Below are 19417 nucleotides of genomic sequence, written 5' to 3'. Positions count from 1 at the left end.
AGAACTTCGCGTATTGATAAAAATAACTTTATTTGTTCAATTTAAAAATATGAATGTACTGCTATAACATCTGATAAGATAAGATTCGTAGCAAAGGGCGTGTGAAGTCATAGAACGTTTAAATTTGCAAACATAGTTTTTTACATTCACGTCCTTCCACAAGCAATACCAATTAACATAAAGAAACAATGTTTCAGCATTTAGTGTAGGAAAGTATATATAAATATATAATATCACATATGTTTGATTTCATATAAGTTCAAGAAATTGAATTTTGACCACCCACAGTGGACTTTTGGTCACTTCTGTGCAACGCGGCAAAAGAGGATTTTCCGACGAATATCGAGGTCCCAAAGAAAGGAAGGAGATAAGGAGGATGGCGGCGAGAAAAAATAGAAATATATAGAGATAGAAATATAGATCGAGGAATGAGTGCGGATGATACGTGATCCTAGACGGACACGTTCCTGTCGTAACTCAGCGAGCCTAGTGGAAATAAAAATCATCGCTACGCGAGTAAGGGAATGAACCAGCCAACGAGAGAAGAGAGAGAGAGAGACAGAGAGAGAGAGAGAGAGAGAGAGAGAGAGAGAGAGAAAGAGAGAGAGAGAGAGAGAGAGCGAGCGAGCGAGTAAATGAGCGAGAGCACGACGATGAAATTCCAGCAATTCCGTGGCGCGTAACAAGGCGGGAGTTGCCGCTTATCGGGCTCCGTGCAACTCCGTTAATTAAACGAGTTAATTACTCAAGGCGGCGCGCCGAGAAAACCGCCGCGTCGAATTTAGGAGAGTGAACCGGCCAGGACAACGACGACGAGGACGACGTCGACGGCGGACGCTAATTGGAGGCAATCCGTGGTACCATAGACGCATGTTTGCACCGAGTGTGGCTTCAACAAGCCTCCTCTCTTAGGCATGGTAACCTGTTGAAGTTGCGACAAGCGCTTCGAAAGACAATTTTATTGAGACGCGGCGCGCGGTAGAAACGGCAGAAACGGCAGAAACGGCAAATTTCGCTAATCTCTGTGTATTAATTTCATACTGGATTTCATACTGATTTGAAGTGAATTATAGAAGCGCATACTGAGTAATAGCACGTGCAAAATATTATTATTTATATTTATATTTATAGAAGAATGTACACAACAATACTTTGCGTAATCAAATATGTTGTTGAATATAAACATAAAATAAAGATAGAAAGAGAGAATTTTGAGAAAATTAATTTTAATTCCACGGAACCAAAAAGAACGTGTCGCGAATAAAACGAATAAAAGTTAAGTGATATATAAATATCACGTAAATAAATAATAGCGCGGGTAGCAGAAAATTGCAATGTCAACGAGGGAGCGTGGAAAGATTCACGCGTAATGTCGATTTTGTTTTCAACTTGTTTTCTATGTAAACGAAAAAAATGTCACAAATAAAATTAACAAAACGCAAATAAATATATAAATACTCGATAGATAAATTACGCGCAACATCGCAATATCGGAGAGAGCACAAAAAGTTTCATGTGTCACACGAGTTTTGCTTTCAGATTTGTATTTTACGAGAAGACGAGAAGAGCTTGCGTGTATCGCGAGTAAAATGAATAAAAAGTAAATGATTTATAAATACGCACTGATAAATAACACGTGTAACAGAAATTTGTAACACTAATGAGATGGCATCGAATGATTTACGCGACGTGTCGATTTTGCCTTTAACTCTTCATTTCACGGTACTGAGAAGAGCGCATTAAAAGGCATGTAAAACGAGTAAAAAGTAGGTGATAGCAAACACGCGTAAATAAATAATGTATGCAACAGAAAATTGCGGTATCAGTGGAAGAGCATAAACGCATACAATAATAATAATAATAAATAAATGATGTACAAATATGTGTAAAGAAATTAAATAAATATAAATAATTAAAGAAATAAACAGCAGAAAATTTTGACATTTTTAGCAATGTGAATTATATTGTATTGCAACATCAATGAAAGAAAGAACAAAAAAAGAAAATTCTACGTCATGTCATTTTCGTTTTCAGCCTTTTATCCTTCTGAATAAAAAAACAGCGCGCGTAATATCGCGCCAATAAAAAAAAAATGTCACGCTTACAATGTAGCGGACGGGGAAGTGAAGGGCGCGTAATCGCTGCGTGATTCACACGCGTGCGGGTCACAGGTCACGAAAGGGGTGCCGAATGGGGCGGGATATTATATGAGTAATTAGTGACACGACGACATGCGCCACGCATACACACACACACACACACACACATATACGGCGCGCACGCAAAATGCGACAGCGTACACAGAGACTGCGCGGGTGCGTGAACGGGACGGAATGGTGCCGTTAGTAATTAAACGTCGACGAACGGCCGTTCGTTAACCGTTGCCGTTGCCATCTCCTCCGCTATCGCCGCCGCCGCCGCTGCCGCCGCCGCCGCCGCCGCCGTGGCCGCTACCGTCGCGAAAAATTCGACGATTAAGGAAGGATACGCACAACCGCGAACGAACGAGCGCGGCCGAATGAATGAATCCGCGAATAATTAATTACCGCCGCGTGGCCGCGCAGATCTGGATAAACGCGCCGACGGCGCGCTTGCGCGTGTGTGCTCACGTAATTAATTGCAAAGCGACAAGAGAGAGAGAGAGAGAGAGGGGGGGAGGCGGATCAAGTTGACACAAAGTCGCCAGCTCGCGATTAAACGTCCAACTAAAACGCGAAAATCGCTCCCGCGGAGCCCGATATGGGGCAACGCGCTCCCTCGTCGCGAGAATTATTTTTTTCTCCGCTCATGGGTGAAGATTGCGCGATGAAACGACGGGACGGAGAGGGGGAGGGGGAGGGTAGATAGAGCTATCACGCCGCCACGCGAAGGTGGTAATCGATTAAAATGCGCGCTGAACGTTCAGCGCGCGTGTATACATGGCCGCGTTTATATCGCCTAAGTGGCCCTTTCTTAAGCGAGTGCCTGGCTCCGCGCCTCTGTGCCTTTCTTTAATTGCGGAGCAACGCTTGCGTGGCTGGCTGCCGCCTGCTTGCCTACCTGCCTACCTGCTTGCCTGCGCGAGAGAGGCCTTCTCCTCTTCCTCGTCTCTTCTTCTCTTTTCCCGTAAGGCACAGCCCGCAAAAAGCCCATCAAAGAGTTAAGGAGAGGCCTCTCTCTCTCTCTCTCTCTCTCTCTCTCTCTCGGCTGCCGCTTCGCCGTGTCTCATTGGATCTCTCAATTTCCGTCCCCTCGTGTTGCGTGCACCTTCGAGCAGAGCTTCTTTTTCTTCTCCGAAGCGGAGAAGCAGAGCGGAGCAGCACGTGCGAACGCGGAGGAGAGGTCTCTCCCTTTCTTCCCTTCTCCGCCTGTCTATCTACTTGTCTGCCAGTCCATCTATTTTTTTTTCTATCTCTTTTTCCGTCGAGAAGAACGCGGAAGGGAGGACCACGACGCCTTGTGCGCAGAAAACTAGTTTGTTAAACTCGTTACCGATCCTTGAAACTGCTCGGTCGGTCGCTCGGCGACGCGCGTTGGCTTATTTACTCACTTATTTGCTTCACTTACTTCAAAGTGACAAAAGGGAGAGCGCGCAAAAATTTCACCTCGTTACGGATCGTCGCCGACTGTTCCGCGACCGGATTTAAGATCGATTAGCGGGCACGTGCGATCGATTGAACGGCGGTTGAGGTCGCGTAATCGCGTCCAGGCGTCTACAAGGGGTTAAGGTGCATGTCCAGATTTGTCGGTTATCGAGGATATATTGGGATACCGTGTGTTATATTGGGTATCGTAGCGAAGAAGCTTTGGTAAAAATATGGAACCGAACAGCCAATTAATAAACAGATTACCGCTTATTTCAAGTGTCTCTCTCTCTCTCTCTCTCTCTCTCTCTCTCTCTCTCTCTCTCTCTCTCTCGGCTTTCCGCGAGAGTATTAATAATTCTAAAGTACATACATGAATGGGAAAAATAAATGGGGAAGTAAATGGGAGATAAATTTAATAGAACTCTCGGTCATCAACGCCTGAATACGACTATATATTCCCACTTTAAAGTTTCAATTTTAGTACTTGAGATTCTCTTGATCGAAGCGTAAAGGGTTTATAACGTTTTGCTTCCAATTTAAATTTGGATGCACAAATGTGCAGTTAATTACGGGGTGATACATAGATCCTCACGGTAAAAGGACCGGCATTGCAATTAGAGTCGCGACAATTTTTCCGTCATCCTCTTTCTCCTATCGGAATTTCCAATCAAGGCGTAACGCGTTATCGAATACACGGCGCGCGCGCGCGCGACGAGCAATTTATTATCCGTCGATTGGATACGCGCGTTCGCGGGGGCTCGGCAGTGCGTAACCGTAGTTATAGAATCGAACCATTATTTCATGTAAGAGTCGCGCCAGGGCTTGTAAATCGTTCATCGCGAGCGTAAATAAATGTGTCACCGCGGTATTGCCCGGCAACCTGCAGTAAAAACAGTGCGGTAGCATTCGAGCGCGCGTATCGGCGCCAATGCATCTAACGATCTATGCAGCCGACCGACGACGACGAGAAAGAAGAGAACGCAGTCGTATTTGTGGTAAGTTCGAATGCACGTTTCTCGAGAGCGCTGATCAATGGCAGAATAATGACGATTAGAGAGAAGGAGGGAGAGGAAGCTTTCGGGCGAGTTTCTCCAGTAGTCTAGGCTCTATTCTAGTCGGACAACGAATGTACCGCCACCGCCGCCTCCGTCGCCGGACCGAGCGAGTCGGCGCCGACCGGGTATACCGGGTGGCGCACGGATTTAATGGAAGTTAAATGAATTGCATTGTTTCCCCGAGCATCGGCCGTCGGTCCTTGCTCTTTGGCGGCGTGCCAGCCGGCGGCGGCGCCACGCGAACGGGAAAATGCGACGCGGCTAGGAAAGTGGGATGGATAGGTAGATAGGTAAATAGATAGATAGATAGACAGACAGATGGATAGATAGATAAATAGATAGATAGATAGATAGATAGATAGACGGACGGATGGAGCGGCGATGCATTAACTACGGCAAGCCTATTTTCAATGGGCATCCCCTTTCGCTATTACATAAGCCAATCTCAATTACGCCACAAAGGACGTCGAGGGAGAGGGCCGGCCATTAACGTGTCACTTGTGCGCGCTGTGAAAAACGACGAGAAAAGAGAGGAAAAAAAAGGAAAGCATAACGCTCGTGAACGAGTATCGCTCTCAACGCGCGACGCGCGTGAGCGTGTCGCAAAGTTTACGCACGCGAGGGCTGTATATTGAGGGGACTCGTAACGACTTCGAAGTGGCGCGCGCTCGCCAATGAGCGGAATACTTTGCGCTATGGATTAATTAAGAGAGAGATAGCGGGAGAGAGAGAGAGAGAGAGAGAGAGAGAGAGATAGATAGATAGATAGATAGATAGATAGAGAGAGAGAGAGAGAGAGGGAGAGAGAGAGAGAGAGAGAGAAAAGGACAAAACGAAGACGTGACGCGCTGGACTCCGGTGGTGATGGTGATGGTCGATGGTGCTCTTAATCGCTCGATAATCTCGCGGCTTAATTCACCGGTTAATTATTCGAGAGTTACCGGCGATACCGAACGCTGCGGCGCAATTAACGCGAATCGTACGATTATAACGTACGAAAGTCAGCGATAGCGGGGTGCGAAACGGCCGCGTTTCATTAGCTGGCCTGCCCATTAATCGTGATTTCCTATCACCTAATTAAACGGTCGGACTTGGCACGTGACCACCACCACCACCACCATCACTACCAGCATCACCACCACTTCAAGTCTGAGGGCGTCGAATCGCGGGCCCCACTGAGACGTCTCTTATGTTCCTCCCCATCCTCCTCGGTTGCGACCGCTCATAAATCTCTCGTCCTTCCGAACGCAAAGCCACGGGGAATATGTCGGCAAAGGGTTATGCGATTACGTCGCGGGATTATGTTCCTCATAAAAGCATCCGACGCGCTTCCGCGACACCTACCGTGCGGCCGCGTCCTTGGATACGCCACCAAGGCATCGGTTCTCCTTCTCTCTCCCTGCCCCACCTCTCACTCACTCACTCACTCACTCTCTCTCTCTCTCTCTCTCTCTCTCTCTCTCTCTCTCTCTCTCTCTCTCTCTCTCTCTCTCTCTCTCTCTCTCTCTCTCTCTCTCTCTCTCTCTCTCTCTCTCTCTCTTTCTCTCTCTCCAACCAGTATTCCGCGAGAACGTCGAGGATATACGGTTCTCTCAACGACCGCGAATTGTGTAAAAAAAATTAACCGAACGAAACTGATGCGAAGTATTGGCGTTGAATTGATTCCTCACTTCTACCCACGGTGTACGTCGGCGCAGCTCGCGGCGGAAGCACCTTGCGCGGACGATATCGGTATTGCGATATATTGCGAAATTACGCGGCGAAATACGGCGGAGAAGGGATGGGAGGGGTGAGGGGGAGGTGGCAAATTTATAGCTATCTATAAGAAAAGCTGTTAGCCTTATGAAAGTGCCGGCCAGGGAGAACGTATATCAGACTGCTTGCGGGGGGTACGAGAGCTTACTCGATTACGGAAGAAAAGAACCGTGCCGCGTGGACGGCACACGGGAACGCGCGCAACGTCATGTACATCCACACCGGGAATATAGGGAGAATGATAACGTCGCCGTACGCTGCAGTGCAATTCGCGTTAGCGCCGTAATTGCTGTCGCATCGATTGTTCTTACGGGGTCACCCCTTTCTCTCTCTCTCTCTCTCTCTCTCTCTCTCTCTCTCTCTCTCTCTCTCTCTCTCCCTCTCCCTCCCCCTTTCTTTACTCGATAACATAACTGTGCCGTGCGGGGGAGAGAGGGTAGTTCTCGTGGCCCAGAAATTCGTTCTAAAACTTCGCGCATTCGTAAGCTCCTCGTAAAACTCGGACCTCGTTGGATCCTCCTCCTACTGCTCCTCGCGAGAGGAGCGCGTTCGTAAATCGCGCCTCATCGTTACGGGGACCGACCTTCCTTTTCTTCCTCAAATTGCGCGCAACGAAGAATGACTTCAATCGGATGAGCCGATCGCGCGACGCTCTCTTTCTTTCTTTCTCCCTCCGCCGAGAGAAAGAGAAAGAAAGAGAGAAGCGATTCTTACGAGATGCAGCCGAGCGTGCGTCCGTTTCGCGCGGACACGTTTCGGGCCGACGACGATGCGGGACGGACGATTCGTCGCTTCTCACTTTCCGCGCGGTGACATCGTCGCTGCGACGTCCGCGAGTCGCGAGTGAACGGACACGAGCGGACTTGACGACAACGCGAACGCGAAGACGTTCAGTGACAGACTGAAGCAGACCACCGAACGGACGAACACCAGCGGTTCTCTCTCCTACACCCCGAAGAGGTGTTCGAGGAGGCGCCAGCCGAGGGCGACCGAGCCGCACCGAGCGCTGCCGATCCGGCTCGTTGCACCGAAAGCTCTCTCCAGCTGCAGTTATCTATCTCTTGCTTGCTCACCCGCTCGTTGGCCAGCGAGCGAGCTGCTGGCCAGCTCGCTAGCTCTCGCGGTGCATGATACTACGAGCGCAGCGCTCGTTGTGGGTGGCATGGTAATGCATGGCCGCAAGTTTCTCGGAGCGGAGCCCGGAAGAGTCGGCGGTAATAGAGCCCACTAACCCGCCCGCGTTAACGCGTTCAGTGCCACGAGGAAAGAAATCGCTGGTTAACGGGCGGCGGGGGGAAGCGCGATTTTCATCCCGGAGTAAAATCGCCTGGAGGCTTCCTTCCGCTTTTGATCTTCGATCGTTCAACGAATAACCAAGCGACGAAAGAATGGGCGGGTAAATCAACTGACGAGTCGATTGATAGATCAAGTGTCAAATAACGATTCAATCAGGCAAACAGCCATTGGACGGCACACGGGGCGACCTGGAGGAAAAAAAGATCGAACCTGAGGTGACGATGAACGAACTGAATGCGTTCCGGCCGGGAACGCGGCAGAATTGTTTGTCCTTCGATCTAATTCGGGATTTTGAAATAACGAAATTTCTGCTCCTCATCGGACGAAACTCGTTTCTAACAAGTACAACCTACCCAAGTGTCCCACTCCGATTTTGATGAAATTTTGCATGCGTATAGAGCATCGAAAAATATTAGATGCGTATTTTTTTTATATTGGCCATAAAGCGTTTTTAGGGTAGAAACTACCTGTAAGATGTCAATTTTTTCGCTTTCTTGTTCTATATATAAATGCGCAATATCACGAAATATTTGAGAAAATAATGTTTCCAGAGGAACACATTGGTTGTTTTTGTTACCAAATCCGAATTCATCAAGAAATTTGAGACTTTCGAAATGGTGGATTCAATATGGCGGATCGATATCTGAAGAATATCATGATTTTGTCGTAATTGGCATACATTTATTAATTTTCTGCGATTTACATATCTCAAGGTCTTCAGAGCAAGAAGCACACGTCTAGAATCAGATTTTGAAACTCAAAATGTCGGATTCATCATGGCGGGTGAAAATTTGAAAACATTTCTCCGTCAATTTTTGGAATTGGTGTATGATTTTGTATGTGGCTTCTCTAGGCTGATGGTAATAAATACATGAGACGGATGCTTTGCCCAAATAATGAAGATATGTGGACCTATTCGGCTAATGAGTATATATGTGAAGTATATATTATTAAATGTAGTTTTCTAAGATACATGACTCACGAGAAATTAATAAATGTACAGGAACTTTCGAAAAATATCATATTCTCCAAATATCGATCCGCCATATTGAATCCGCCATGTTGAAAGTCTCCAATTTCCCGGTGAATTCGAATTTGGTAACATGAAAACAGCTGATGTGTTCCTCTGGAAATATTATTTTCTCAAACACTTCTTGACATTGAGTGTTTATGTACAGGTACAGGACAAGAGAGCGAAAAAATTGACATTGTAATGATAATTTCTACCGTTAAAACGCTTTATGGGGCCGATATAAAAAAAAATAGCTATCTAATATTTTTCGATGCTCTATACACATGCAAAATCGGAATGGGACACTTGGGTACAAGTTTACTTGTAAGAACTAGAGATTCAATTTCCTTCGATAGAAACGTGTCCGGTTCAGTCATCGTCATGTTAAGTCGAGCAATCCTTTCTTTCCTCCGTGCGCATGAGTGCGCCCGCCGGTGTAATACCATTAAATACGGTAAACGTCACGAGAGTGCGAGACGTTCGTGCGCGACGGCGAATCCGTAGCGTGCGTATCGATTGCGCACCAGCCACTGCTGCGCTGCGATGAGTCGATAGCGGATAACCGCCGCATGCAGCCGGGCATTGTTTGTCCGGCAGGATCGGGAACGCAGCACGGCCGGGAAGGATAAAACGAATCCATCCGCCGGACAGATCCTGAGAACGGATGCCCTTTAAGGTGAAGCGACAAGAACCCGCTTATACAACTGACATATAATCACAGGGCAGGAGAGAACGTGACTATTATGGCGGCAACGCGCGCGTGAGATTATTATAGCGGTTAGCCGAATAGCGACACTTAGGCGAAATTATTGGGATCGCCGCGAAGTGCTCCTGCCGAGCGCTCTTTCGCGTGACTCGTTAAGTAACGCGCATACGTGGCGGAGAAGGACGACTCCATACATTGCGAGTCGTGCGCGCCGATCTGTTCGCCCGCACGGAAAATTATCGCGCAACTCAGCGACGGATCGTCAATCTTGCTGCTGGCGATCGAAATGAACGGATAAACTTGCACGACGATCGCGCATAGACCGCACCAAGATGTGTGAGAGAGAGAGAGAGAGAGAGAGAGAGGGGGGGGGGAAGAAAAAAGCGGGGTAGAAAAGAAGAAAAGCGAGATGAAAGGTGCGAGCGAAACCGTCACGACTGTATTAGTGTAATTATGTGGACAGGACAGCTCGTGGGCGCGGCGGTCTTAATTAACTTTGCTAATTTCTCGATTAACGCGTTGCCCGGCGCAGCAATAACGGTGGCGCGCGTTTCTCCTCTCCCGCGGGAGGAAGGTAAAAAAACAGAAAAAGAGACAGAGAGAGAAAGATTAGAAGAGGATCGGGGACGACGGAAGCGACGGCGGTAATTTTTTTTCGTAAGAAGTCCCCGGTTGCGAGGGGGGGGGGAGGGCGGACAGCGTCGTCTTGTTCTATCCGCGCGAATTCAGGTCGCGCTTCGTTTCCGCGGGTCGAAAGAGGAAGTCGGCGCCGTCCCGGCGCTTAGCTTCGACCCGACTCTACGCGATCCACATTCGGCTGTTAACACACGCGAATTACGCGATGATTGCACGCCGACCCACCAAGCGGAGCGCAACGTCCGCGAGCGTAGTAGCGCGGCGCTTAATGGAAAACGAGGCGCTTCGGCGTAATTAAGGAACACGTCGGCAGTCGTCCTCCCCCGCGCGTGCATCTTTACAATCTCGTGGAGATGCCGGTGTCGATGTGAAGTACCGTTTCCGATTATGCCGTGAAACGGAATTGGATTGCGTCGCAGTCACTAAGCATCGCGAGAGAGAGAGAGGGAGAGAGAGAGAGAGAGAGAGAGAGAGAGAACTGTCAAATTTAGGTACCACGTATACCACGCAGCGTCGATTTTCCGGTCGCTGCGGATGCGCTGCGCAGTCTCGCCGTACACGGAGGAGGACAAATTTGCTCTACGCTTCCGCGATGTAACTTAACACACGGAAACATGTTCGCACCGTGTATCCATCTTTTTATTTGCTTATTTATTATTTGCACCGCAGGCCGATTAATTTTCAACACTGCGCTCCGGCACTCCGAGATTTTTCTCTCAACGAGTGGCGAGTGGAGACGGGAAGAAGGGAATACTCGGGTTCTTACTCTCGCACCTGTTGGCGCAATTTAACAGCCATCTTACCGTACCACGGCGCGCCTTTATTGCGTATCACGAGCGTATTACGAGAAATTCATAGCGAGACTCGCGCGAAAACTACACGACGACGACGACGACGACGACGACGACGAGGTATGAAATTCTTGGGGAGAAGAGGACGAGGACGGAAGTAAATATCCCCGGGAAAAAGGATGTGGGCGTCGCGCGCGATGGAAAATAACGATCGGCGCCCTAGAAAAACATCGTCCTTGGGAGGATATTCCCCGCGCTCTGGAGAGCAGGAGAAAAAGATAGAAAGAGGGAACGAGACCGGCGGAGTTATCGCGCGCTGATCGCGCCGAGGTCATTTGTTCGGGCAAAAATTACGGAATCTTATTGCGTATCGGCCGCGTTTATTACTCTTCGTCGCGTAACACACATACATGTACGCGGCCTTCATTTTTACGGCCTGCCGCATCCTTCTTTACACGCTCTGATAATAATCTGTCCTTCCATGGAACCACCTCGCCGTCTCTTCTTTCCGTACAAACACACGTACGACGGACGAACGGACGTACCATGCGGATTATTAATTTTGTACGCTAGTGCTTAGTCGCTAGTGCAGCGTCGATTGCACGTTACACCCCTTTCCCCCTATGCCCTGCTCGTCTCCTCGCGGGTAAACCCAGCCTGGCAATTTTCGCAGGGTTAACGAAGGGAATTAACGCGTCGCTGTTGCGTTTACTCGACGCGCAAGCGGCATCTCGCCGACTTGTCTATTCCATTTCTATGGAAATTTGCACAGCACGGTAACGCCAGAACGAAGCGCGTCTGCGGAGTGGTATGGCAATATCTCTCTCTCTCTCTCTCTCTCTCTCTCTCTCTCTCTCTCTCTCTCTCTCTCTCTCTCTCTCTCTCTCTCTCTCTCTCTCTCTCTCTCTCTCTCTCTCTCTCTCTCTCGTTCTCTCTGCCTTTCTCTCCCTTTTCCTCTTTCTTTCTCTCGCCATTTAAGAAAAGGAGTCATCCATTGCAGGCCAAGGAAGAGAGAAGGTCGCCACTCGAAGACGCCGGATATTTTTGTGCATTTTCCGGACGAAAAGAAACTTCCTTTTTCCTCTCTCCAGGTCTCATCTCAGCATCGTGATTATTCAAATTTACTCACCACTACGACACACCACACTCTCGACGGGACTCTCTTCCTCCAGATTCTCTCGTCGAATGCATCGCGCCGTTTTCCAGCGATTCATTCCTCGCATCGCGCAAACGAGACTTGCGTAGTTATCGTCTGCGGGGTTCAGACGACAACCTCGCGTCTCCCACGGGCCTCTCCGCACGAACGGATACGCAAATACGATAGGCACGATGGGTACCATCATCGCGGAGTTCATAACGGTAAGCCGACAGATCGACGTTTCGCCGAACGATGTTTGACGTTCGCGCGCGATCACGCGAGGCCAAAACTCGCGCATCTTGTACGAAGCATGCAACCATCATCATCTGACGACGCGAGGGGAGGACGGAGACAAAGAAACGCCACATTTGCATCCCCGAGCGATTCCGGGGATACGAATGTTCGATGCGGTGCCGTGCCGTCGCGGAGAAATAACTCGCAAATAGACTCACCTTATTCGCGAGGTCCAGCATATTTCCCGTACCGCCGGCGGCCGCCTCCACCAATTTCTGCAGGCTGTGAGGTTCCGGCGACAAATCACGCGCGCCGCTGTCGAATTCCCAGCTTTCGTGCCGTCCCGACACCGTTCCTGAAATAGAAATCGCGTATACCGCGTTCGACTAACCGGAAAAAAATGTGTGTGCCCGAATGAGTGGAAATTTTTATTCTACTTCCGACCTCAATATTTCATCTGACCATCTCATTTCACACTCCGAAAAGTCTATATCCACCCATTTTTATTTTATACGACTGTATTGATTGTGCATTTTCTGCTATTTGGAGGCGCTGTGTAGGATATTCGTTTCAATCAAAATTTCGTTTCAAATTAAATCGCCATCCCGCGCTGTCGAATCAAATGAACGCGACTGATATCGAGCGACGGCTCTTCAAGCCGTATCTCTTTCTTGATACGCAACAATAAATCTCCATTGACCGTAAGACGTGAAATTACGACGAAAATACAACGGCATCGTCGACTTGCATTTTATATTGCATTTATCGAGACGCGAGCGGGTAAGTCCGGGACAGATCGACATAGTTTTCTTATTCGCAAATAACACATCTGTATTAATACAATAAATGGTCAACAACGTATTAACACATTCAGTAGGACAATGTTTAAGATACAGAAGAATTTTTGTGAAAAAAAAATTCATGGGATGCCAATAATAACGAAATATTAAAATTAAATTAAAAATATTCTGCGAGGGATAGATGGTCACAGGTGTCCTCCAGGTTAGATGGTCATATGTCAAGAGATAGTTGGGCATACATCACCTCGGTAGTGAATTTTTAGGTCAAATACGATGTTTTTTAATCATTTAAGTCCAGATCTAATGTTGTAACTCAAAGTAAATTGTGTTCGCAAGGTATTATTCCGACAAGTAAAACATTTTGAAGGTTAATAGAAACATAAAATATTTATTTACTCATAATAACAGCGTTTTGGTGTATCAGAAAGAAACACATCTATTCGTGGTACATCTCATACAACTCCGATTGACCGATCAGTGTTGACAAGTTTGACATTTAATGTTAGATATCAGGGAAAAATGATAGTCGAATAGATACATATATATATATATATATATCTAGAAAATGTCAATCCGATATCTACATAGACATAGGAATATAGGGACAGAACATAGAGTTGCGGGGGGATAACCATTGCGGGACGGTGCGACGAGGTAAACTGTGCCTAAATCTAATTGGTGGTTGTGCCGTGTGTAAGTATTTGATATATACATAGATGTGTATGAAGTTGTGTGTGAGTGAAATTATGAAAAAAGAAGACACATGCATAACCTCTGCAAAATACTGTCAGTGTAAATAGTTCTTATCATTTTGTTACATTTACTATTTGCCAGTGGCAGTCAAGTCGTTGCATCATACACTCTGCATATGCGCACTATTGTAGCCAATGGAACTTAAGCACAGTCGCCCCCCGCAGCACAACTCCCCTCGCCTATCTTACGGATTTATGCTCTGTCCCTATATTCCTATGTCTATGGATACTTATTGCTTGCTATTTCTCGCTAAGTAGCCTACCCATCTATCTAACCTTGAAAAAAATGGATCATCTATCTCATGTTTGGAGAATTCGCGTAAAAATGCGTATACCGCGTAAAACATAGTAGTTCGGTGACGAATTTCGAGATTAAATAAGGAAGATACGATGTTTTTTTAGTCGTTTAAGCCCAAGTCTAATGTAACTCAAAATAAACCGTATTCGCAAGGTATTTTTCCGACGTGTGAAACCTTTTGGAGGTTACTCGAAACATAAAATATTTATTTACTCGTAATAACAGTGTGTATTTTTGTGCATCAGGATGAAACACACTTGCTCGTTGTACATCCGTGGTACATCACAACTGACCGATCAGCGCTAACGCCTAGCATACATTAACAAAATTATAGTTATACTTCATCATCTATCCCTTATGCCCATCTATCTTGGACTTACCCTATGAGAATAAAATATCGCGTTCTTCTTCTCTCACATTCCGCCGCAACATCATTGTAGAGATGTGCGAATTACTCGAATTCGAATTCGAATCGAATCTAATGTAATTCGTAATCCCTATCATTTGAATCCGATTAATTCGAAAATTTCGAATCGCGAAGATTCGAATACGAATTAAGTACATTAGTGTTTGCGCGCATCAGCTACAAAACGGACCACCGTTACAGAAAACCGAGACATTAATTACAGAAAAGTTTTACGTTGAGCATACGATTGGTTTCAAAGATATAGAGGGTCAAAGTGATCACTATCTACTGAGAAAGTATGACACTAATAACGCTTTATCGCACGAATTTTTGCAAAATCGGTATCTACGGGTTCTTTGAGTTGCTGATTACGAATCTGATGTCAGATTTTAAAAATTCAAAATGGCAGGTGCAACATAACGGACACACATAGTGAAATAATCATTTACTTTTATTGGAACTGTTATGTTGTGGCTTTTTTCGCTAGCTGATTGCGAATTTTCTTTTAGGTTTTCGAAAGTAATTTTTTCAACGACAATTTTTGAGTAGAAAAAGTATTTTTTTATTATCTTCTCATAAAAAAAGTATCAAATTCAAATTGATACGTTACATGACGCATAAAGGATAACGTGATGGTTTTATTGGTTATATTTAGAAACTTTTTCATTGCAGTTTCCATGACTCTTTATAACATACGTACCATTATATCCAATAATATAAAAGTTATCTAAAAATTCAGTTCTAAAGTTATCGGTTTTAAAGTATACCACAACATAACAGTTCTAATAAAAGTAAATAATTGTTTCACTATTTGTGTCCGCTATATTACATCCGCCATCTTGAATTTTTTAGATATGACATCGAATTCGTAATAAACAACTCAAAGAACCCGTAGACACTGAATTTCGCAAAAATTCGTGCGAGTAAAACGTTATTAGTGTCAAACTCTCTTAGCAGGTAGTGACCACTTTGATCCTCTCTATCTCTGAAACCAATCGTATGCCCAATATAAAACATTTTTGTGATTAATGTCTTATCATGAGCTATCATTTCGCATATAATTTAATTTAAAAATCGGGGACTGAAAAGCGGGCACTTTTTTTGCGGAGGTTCTTTTTTAATGATTCCATTCGATTTCATTCGATTCGTCTCGAAATCGAGTGAAATTTCATAGATTCGATTCGATTCGAATTCAAAAAGTGATATTCGATTCAATTCGACATAAAAATTCTTGATTCGCACATCTCTACACCATCGACACGTTTACTGTCCCGCGTGCGCGCGCGCACGAGAAAGAGAGAGAGGGAGAGGGAGAGAGAGAGAGAGGGGGGAGAGAGAGAGAGGGAGAGGGAGAGAGGGAGGGAGAGGGAGGGAGGGAGGGAGGGAGAGAGAGAGAGAGGGAGGGAGGGAGGGAGGGAGAGAGAGAGAGAGAGAGAGAGAGAGAGAGAGAGAGAGAGAGAGAGAGGAGAGAGAGAGAGAGAGAGAGAGAGAGAGAGAGAGAGAGAGAGAGAGAGAGAGAGAGAGAGAGAGAGAGAGAGAGAGAGAGAGAGAGAGAGAGAGAGAATGCGCGGTGTCCGTCGGTGCGAACGAAAGGCGGTAAATACGCGTAACCGCGGACTCGCTTACCGAGACTGTTGTCGCTGCTGGTCGGCAGGTATTCCGGCGTGTGGGTGTGATGCGGGCTGCCGCGTCGCTTGCCGGCTCTGAGCGCCTCGATTTCCGGCCGCAGCGCAAGACGCCGTCTGAGGAACTCCTGATAGGAAATGCGACCGTGCTCGTCCGCGCCCAATTCCCTCATCAATTCCTCCACTGAATTCTCCAGGTTCAATTCCCGGCATACCGTCAATAGGTCCTGGCTGAAAGTTCAAAAGACCAAAAGGCGCCGCCGTTAAAAGAGCAAAGAGCAATGAATGAGAACGGACCGTTCTCGCGGCGCGGCGCGTATAATTTCACTGAGATGAGAAGCATTCCTTCCTTCTCTCCCTGCAGAGCCAACATTTGTTTCGCTTGTTATATCCATCCAATTATCGCCTAACGATCCCTCGCCGCCGCCGCCACAAACTTTGTATATTTTTATGAAAAAGAAGGGGAAGGTATCTGTGGACAAACGGCAACGGATCGCGGTCGAGAGATTCGGGCGAAGATCGGCTGCGCTTCCTCAGGCCGACGTCGATTTTCCGCATTCGCACGTTCGAGCTATGCGTTTACCGGTCGCGGAGAGTTTCGACTACTTAACGCGAATCGCATAATGAGCACGCCGTTGCCGCTGCCGCTGCCGCTACCGCAGATGCCGCTGGTCGTATCGCATATTAAGCGGAATGTGTATTACGAAGACTTGGAATACTCTTTCTATGAATAATTCATCGCGTGAATAATTCATCGCGTCGGACAGGCCGCTCGCGGAAGACGAGGGCACAAAACAGTTAAAAGTGAAGGAAAGAGGCACCGGGGTGTCCGACGAACGATTCGTCCTATCGATATCTCTATGTTCCGATGTTTCCGAGAAACAAAAGGAGAGAGAGAGAGAGAGAGAGAGAGAGAGAGAGAGAGAGAGAGAGAGAGAGAGAGAGAGAGAGAGAGGAAGAAAGTGAGCGTTTAACAATCCATTATAGAGATAATCGCGCAAACTCTGGTGAACCTCAAGACAAGGTTCGCGAGGTCGCGTACACTGCAAATGGACGTGCGCAACAACAGAATCGAGGAGACTCCGCGCTTCTCTCTCTCTCTCTCTCTCTCTCTCTCTCTCTCTCTCTCTCTCTCTCTCTCTCTCTCTCTCTCTCTCTCTCTCTCTCTCTCTCCTCTCATTTTAACGATACCGTCGAGATTCATTTAATTAGAAGGGACGGCTACGCGCGCTTGTCACATCATCCGTACGGCGCGGGCGCCTCGTCGCTCCTCGTCCATTATGATGCTCAAATAATTGTCTAACCGGTTGGAAGAACCCGAGCCCCGAGCCGAGCCCGTCACTCTTGATTATCGGTCGCGCCGCGACGCGCCGATTCGCGTCAACGAACGTGGGCTGAGAATCGCGGAGGATCCGTCGCCGCCGTTGACGATGCTGTGTGCTTGTGCGGGTGGGCCAGGTCGACGGGACAAAATTAAAGATTCACCAGTTACAGCCGTCTGCTGCCATCCGGAGAGATGGCCGGAAAATCGTTAAACGAGAGAACGACGAAGAGAGAGGTGGATAAATGGGTAGATAGACGCGCCGACGTAATAATCGCGAGCGTCGCGGCTCGAATATCACGCACATTCGCGTAAATTGCAAGAATCATAAATTAACGATCTCGCGCCTGCACATCTACGGCGGATAACTGCCGGAAAGCATATAAAGAAACCTTAATTAATACGTAATAAATTCGGACCTATACGTAATTTAGCGAATGTCAAAGATAGTAAACGAGTCTCCGGAATTCGAATTACAGATCCTCTCGATCTCCCTTCCCCCTTGCACACTCGCCTGCCCTTCCATTTCTCACGGTTAATAAAGTCCGCTGAGATTGACCGAGCTATTTCCGAGAGCCGCGTCAATTACCACCTGCGAGCGCGATACGCTATTTTCCGACGAATTAATTCCCGGTATAGACACGCATTGTTCTGAACAATCGAAATCTCGAAATTCGGAGAGCAGGATAATTTCCCGGTCCGAAGTCATAATAATGAAATTCGAATGCCGAGATGATAATATTTCGAGCGGACGTATTGCAGTACGCGTGTATTCTCCCGAACAATCAAAATCTCGAAATTTGAAAGCTGGGATAATTTCACGAGAAATTATAATATCAAAATCACGAATTCCCCCGATAAATATACACTAACCTAAGGAATGACATTTGTTTCTGTAGGGAGATCGCTCGGGTGATCTTCTTTTGTTCGGGCGATGCGGTATCATAATTCTTTGAAAAAAATTGCCCACCTTTCAAATCCCTTTGGTGATAATGCACCGTCCACTAAATTGTTCCCTCGCTTACTTATCAGGGAGACACCGCGGATGTCGTCTCTTGGCCAATCAGTTGGCATTATCAGTTCACTCGCGCGAACGCGTCGTTAAGGCTGACCCTTTCGAGAGGCAAAAGCCAACGCACACGTTTCCATCTCTCATCGCGAGACAATGCCGCAGCCGCCGCCGCCGGTTTGGGGACGGACGAGCGCCGCGCGCGAATTAAACGTCACGCATTAATTACCCACCTCCGTTGCCCCGCGACGTCCATCGCGCGCGATATTAATGGATTATCGTACCACATCGTCACTTCCGCCGTCGGGATGGACGCTGTCCCGCCGAACGGGTGAAAAGCTCGATTGATACGCACCGGCCGTTGCACTCGAGTTGCATTGCGCGAGCGAGCGAACGCGCTTTCCGCTGTGACGCAACCTCGATTACATCGCGAAATACGGCTGCGCGATTGCGCCGACTGTGAATTTCGCCGACGACGACAATGACGAATCGTCGGCTGGCGCTGATAACTTCGTCGCACAATGTCCCGCAATTGTTCACCTCCTTTCCGCCCTAATTTCGCCCGTTACCTCTGCGTTCTCTCGTTTTGTTCTCTCTTTTTTTCACTATCAGTTAACGAATCCCTCAGACTGCTGTGAAAGAGTTCCACGTTGATTTAAAACATAGCCAGAGATTGACGCACGTGATTGTGAACAGCAATTTTATTCGTCTGTTTGTAAGATTGTATTTTTTTCTATATTCGTAATTCGTACGTACATGGCACTCATATTTACCACATAGAACAATGAAATATAGTAAAAATATAAAGTGCAAAGAAAATTGTCAAAATTTACTCCAAACAGTATGCCGTGTAATACGAGTATATGACAAAAGCTTGAGAGTATAAATTTAGAACGTAAATTTGCAATTTTATATTAAAATGAAGAATTTCTACATCATCTCTAGAACGAAGCCGCGATGTCGAGGTATTGACTCGGCTATTCTCGAGAGAAAGATCTTCCCGGGAATTTTAGAAAC

General features: G+C 46.9%; 1 protein-coding gene across 8 annotated transcripts in view; it reads right to left on the bottom strand.

Moving 5' to 3' along the window:
• Positions 1 to 19417, bottom strand: part of LOC105190669 (colorectal mutant cancer protein) — a 49888-nt gene that overhangs the window by 17225 nt on the left and 13246 nt on the right. For 5 of the 8 annotated variants that reach the window (XM_011153530.2, XM_011153529.2, XM_011153531.2 and 2 more), the window contains 2 exons: positions 16072 to 16301; positions 12408 to 12544 (listed from right to left, as the gene is read on the bottom strand). In XM_011153530.2, the coding sequence (XP_011151832.1) occupies positions 12408 to 12544; positions 16072 to 16301 (367 nt within the window). Of the gene's footprint in view, positions 1 to 7090; positions 7285 to 12407; positions 12545 to 16071; positions 16302 to 19417 lie in introns of those variants that run through there. The other 3 variants (XM_025299705.1, XM_025299704.1, XM_025299706.1) reach the window with 1 other exon arrangement.

Source organism: Harpegnathos saltator, unplaced genomic scaffold, assembly GCF_003227715.2.
Source record: "Harpegnathos saltator strain DR-91 unplaced genomic scaffold, Hsal_v8.6 scaffold289, whole genome shotgun sequence".
In the NCBI taxonomy this organism is placed as follows: domain Eukaryota; kingdom Metazoa; phylum Arthropoda; class Insecta; order Hymenoptera; family Formicidae; genus Harpegnathos; species Harpegnathos saltator.
This window is presented reverse-complemented; position numbering and strand designations above follow the sequence as displayed.